Genomic DNA, 5222 nt, shown 5'->3' on the forward strand with positions numbered 1-5222 from the left:
CCACTGACATAGAAAACTGAATATACAAAATAGTGCATAAGTATTGAAGCCCAATTCCTCCTCACACAATCATCACCTCCGGTAGCTCGCCGTGATCGTATAGTGGTTAGTACTCTGCGTTGTGGCCGCAGCAACCCCGGTTCGAATCCGGGTCACGGCAGGGAGAGAGTCCCTATCACGGCATAGGAGTGTGAATTTTTGTTCCTCTATTGTAAGCTTCACTTTGTCATGTCTCGTTTTACCTATAAATTATAAAAACAAAACCTATTAATTCACAAAATGTGCATTTTACAAGCATACACTATTCGCAGTCAGATGTGACGACATTGCATGTTCCGAGGAGATCGTCCAACTGCATGCCTTGAAAATATCACGAGGGGTTGTTCCTCCCACAGAGGCTAATGGTGATTGGGTAGCGAGAATCACGTGGACTTGCAGTAGGATGTGACTCGGTGGCGCGATGTTTCTGCAATTTGATTATGTAGTTCCATAGAGTAGATATTAACACGGTTCATTTCCGCGTTCTCCAGCTCCAAGAGGACACTTATATGCAACATAGAGAGCAAATTTTCAAACGCGGGAAATAATCACATTTCTAGGATATTCCACAACTCGTCACAAAGTAAGTACAGACGTATCAAGCCAAATCGATTGTATTATGTTACTGCCACGTTATCTGGTGCAAACATGTACCTTCGAGATTAGGAGTTAGTTTTTATGATGCTACTATTTATACATTTTGTCTCATAAAGGTTTTTTCCCCCTTTCATCCACCTTTCCAGATGCTGAAGGAAGCAGAAACTATAAATCATCCCTATTGGCCACGCAACCTGTCTATTCCCAACTATGTGGCTAATGACCGTTCAATGTCAGAGATTCTCGTATTCCTGTTCTCTGTGTCTGGGATACTGCTGCTTGCCACCTGGTCATTGACTGGGCGTAAGGTGGCTGGGAGCAGGCTTAGCGGAGGGAGAAGGTTAGCTCTGTGCTGGTTCACTGTGTGTGGCTTCATCCACGGGGTCATCGAGGGATGGTTCTCTTTATACTACACTATCATTCCTGAAGACCAGAGTTTCCTTTCTCAACTGTGTGAGTGAGGTTCAAAAGTCTATTTCACTTAATATATCATTAGTATGTTTTGAGATACTACTTTGAAACTTTTTCCTCAATGTCTCGTGAACATTATCATTACAAAGACTTACATTTTCCATGCACAGTCCAATAATTGTAACATAAGCTGAATTCAAGTCCCCTCCTGGGAAGTTCGTATTTACGAGTTGTGAAGTCCTAATGCTATCGGAAATGTCCTACTTCCCACTTAAGTCATGATTACAAGCTTGTCATGTTCAAGTGACCTGATGTCGGAAAGATTAGGAATCATGGAGGACACCAGGTTTAGTCTTGTCTGTTTCTTGGGGAAATCTTATTAAAGCCAACATTTTTTGAAGATATTTCATTCTTAATAAAATGTAGTGTCCCATTCGTTGACAGCGGTATAAACATTCACCGCGCTTTCTACAGTCAGCTTGCCTACATTTTTGAAATTTAGGTTAAATACAGGCTATTTTCGCTGTTTATAAAACATACAATATGCTTCAAATGATTATTCATATATATAGTGCATATATGCACTATTTTAATGTCAATACAAGTTAATGTAGCTAAAGAATAGCAGTCACAGCAGCAATCTTTCTCCCCTCCCCCATTTTTAAATTCATCTAACTTGGGAACTTGGGTATCAAATTGGTCTCAGAGATTCCCAGTAGTAAATACAACTTGATTTACTAGAAAACTAGGATTTCCTTCTAGAAAACACATTTTTATGATAGCACGTAAAGGTGACGTAATTACGACGTTAGGTGTTGGTCGCAGCAAGATGGTATAAAGCTTGTTTCCGCCACTGAATAAAAAATAAAAAAGGTAATTGCAACTTTTTTTTCTCACAATTGCAAGATATAAACTCGCAGTTCTGACTTCTTTTCTCACAATTCTGAATTATACGTAAACTTGCAATTGTGAGAAAAGTCAGAGTTTATATCTCACAATTCTGGCTTTATATCTCGCAATTCTGACTTTTATTGCGAGATAAAAAGTCGCAATTACTTAAAAAAAAATGTATTCTGTGTCAAATTGAATCGTTATGTATTCTTTCGTAATTATAGAATTTGTAATTATAAAAATATGTTGTATTTTGTACATAAAATGTGATAGTTTTATTGTAAATTAACAAAAAGTAATTCCACAACAAAATTTACCACAGACGCTGCATATATTGCATCTAGTTTGCAGTCTCCCACTCACATTATTTAAACGTTTGAATACTGAAAATGCTTTTTCATCCAATATAGGGAAAGAATATTCCAAAGGAGACAGCAGATATGCAATGTAAGTTATACACATGTTTGTATGTTTATGTATTAAAAATGAGTCTATAGATTGCATTATACCTAAACTTCTTTTATGGGATCTTCTTTTCAGAGCGGATAATTTCACCGTTAGTATGGAGACAGTGACCGCGTGCCTGTGGGGTCCTTTCAGCATATGGATTGTTCTGGCCTTCCTTTATAACCATTCTTATAGATTTGTCCTGCAGCTCATCGTATCTCTAGGTACGACATGTGTCCTCCTACTGCATATGGAATTTTAAATATTTATGATATAGTTATTTATTCCACATCTTGTCACCTTGAGAAACAATGTGTGTTAGAGGGAACAATTCAGTCTAACATTCAACATTACTTGCAGGTCAGCTGTATGGTGCAGTCCTCTACTTCTTCACTGAACACAGAGATGGATATATTCACAGCGAATATGGTCACCCCATCTATTTCTGGTTCTACTTTGTGTTTATGAATATATTGTGGATTGTCATACCTCTCATTCTTATAGCAGACTCGTGGTGTCAGCTATCTACCTGTCAATCCATGTTTGATAAAGCAGCACAAAAAGGGAAGTCTAAAAGAAGCTAGACCAGTAGAAAATAGAAGGAACATGGAAAAGAAAAGAACTGAAATTCTGTACAGTTCTTGATAACATCTACAATATGTTGAGATATATTTTAATTATGTAATTTTATAATATTACAGCGATTCGCTCATAGAAGAAAATTGAAAAAGCTTGAAGTGTAATGTGTCATATTCATTACATTAATGAAAATATGATGTTGATTAAATGCTCATAATACTGTTCCAACAGGGTTGCGTCATATTTATCTCTGTTTTTAAAACAGTTGCACTATATCGATTCTCTCTGCTTGGGTGCCTTTCTTTATGTTCTGTTGCAAATAAGTAAGCTGATCCAATTCTGCTCATATCACTGTCACCTGGCTGGTCACTTTTCAAGAGCCACACATAATGAGAGCGAGTGCCTAAAATAAGGGGTACAGCTTTTTAATCATACTACAATGAACAACTTAATCTTCTTTGAATATGAAATATATTTGATTTTATTATATATCCATCAATTAATACACAATTGCCTTGTGTTGGCTTTGTGGAGATTTATATATATACAGTACAGGTCAAAAGTTTGGAAACATTACTATTTTTAATATTTTTGAAAGAAGTTTCTTCTGCTCATTAAGCCTGCATTTATTTGATCAAAAATACAGAATTTTTTTTATTTTTATATTGTGATATATTACTACAATTTAAAATAATTGGTTTTCAATTTATTATACTTTAAATTATCATTTATTTCTGTGATGCAAAGCTTAATTTTCAGGATCATTACTCCAGTCTATCACATGATCCTTTAGAAATCATTCTAATATGATGATTCATTATCAAAGTTGGAAACAGTTCTGCTGCTTAATATTTTTTCATAACCTGTGATACTTTTTTAGGATACTTTGATGAATAAAAAAATAAAAAAAGAAGAATAAAAAAAAAATAGAAATCTTTTGTAACAACAATATACACTACTGGTCAGTAATTTTTTTCTTTCTTTTTTTGAAATAAATCAATACTTTTATTCAGCAAGGATGTGTTAAATTGATAAAAAGTGATAGTAAAGAAGATTTATATTATTAGAAAATATATATTTTTTTTTAATAAATGCAGTTCTTTTTAACCTTTTATTCATCAAATATATTATTAGGCAGCAGAACTGTTTCCAACACTCATAATAAATCAGAATATTAGAATGATTTCTAAAGGATCATGTGATAGACTGGATGTCACATGTGACACTGAAGACTGGAGTAATGATGCTGAAAATTCAGCTTTGCATCACAGGAATAAATAATTTGTTTAGGTATATTCAAATACGAAACTTATTTTAAGTTGTAATAATATTTCACAATATTACTGGGGGGGTTTTCTGTATTTTTGATCAAATAAACGCAGCCTTGATAAGCATTAGAGACCTCTTTCAAAAATATTAAAAAACGTAATGTTTCCAAACTTTTGACCTGTATTGTATGTATATACACATACATAAATAAATATATAAAACACAACATAAGAGTTTGTAGAATAATAATGAAATAATAAGATTTCTAAAGAATCAAAATGCCGAAACCCGGGATCGAACCAGGGACCTTTAGATCTTCAGTCTAACGCTCTCCCAACTGAGCTATTTCGGCTGTGAAGACCCCTAATGGACTGAAGCCATAATTTTTTGCCAGTTACTAGTAGTCATTTTTAATACTATTCAGAAACACCATTCATTCTCATTCCCAAAAGACAATTTTAATAATTAAATCATATATGGTATCTAATTCACATGTCCTACTCCTTTAGGAGGACTTGGATCTTCAAGATAAAGACACCACAGTCATTTAAAAATATACAAAATAACACAAAGTGAAAAATAAGTGGTATTATGGGGTTACGGAAACACCAGGCAGTTACCATGGTAAATACACAATACCAACATAACATGAACTGTTAATTAAACATATAGCTATTGAAGTAATATACAGCACGCTATGTATTAAATGTATTAAAGGAGTATAAACTGCTGGCAGGACAGGAAAGGTCGTTTTTCTGAAGTGAGAGACTTTTTTTTTTCTTTCGTAACATCAAGTTAAGAAAATAACGTTAGAATAATGACACTGACATATAGTCTGACAACACCTCATTCTGACCGCAGATACTGAATCAGGACAAAGAGTTTTTCTCAGGCATTCTTTACTTAAATGGAGACTGACATAAAAGTCAAAAGCTTTCACTCACGTCATTTGATTCAGAAAAAAAAAAGTTGTTGTTTCTTTGATTGCA

The 5222-nt window shown here is 34.2% G+C and overlaps 1 protein-coding gene across 1 annotated transcript; it reads left to right on the plus strand.

Annotated features, from left to right (window-relative positions):
• The first annotated feature begins 441 nt into the window (after positions 1-441).
• On the plus strand, positions 442-3188 carry ebp (EBP cholestenol delta-isomerase). The gene is made up of 5 exons (XM_082144626.1): positions 442-622; positions 783-1089; positions 2349-2385; positions 2479-2609; positions 2746-3188. The coding sequence occupies exons 2-5, from the start codon at positions 783-785 to the stop codon at positions 2967-2969; spliced, it is 699 nt and encodes a 232-aa protein (XP_082000752.1). The 5' UTR covers positions 442-622; the 3' UTR covers positions 2970-3188.
• Positions 3189-5222: the final 2034 nt, after the last annotated feature.

This window comes from Leuciscus leuciscus, assembly GCF_965113295.1.
Source record: "Leuciscus leuciscus genome assembly, chromosome: 18".
Lineage (NCBI taxonomy): Eukaryota > Metazoa > Chordata > Actinopteri > Cypriniformes > Leuciscidae > Leuciscus > Leuciscus leuciscus.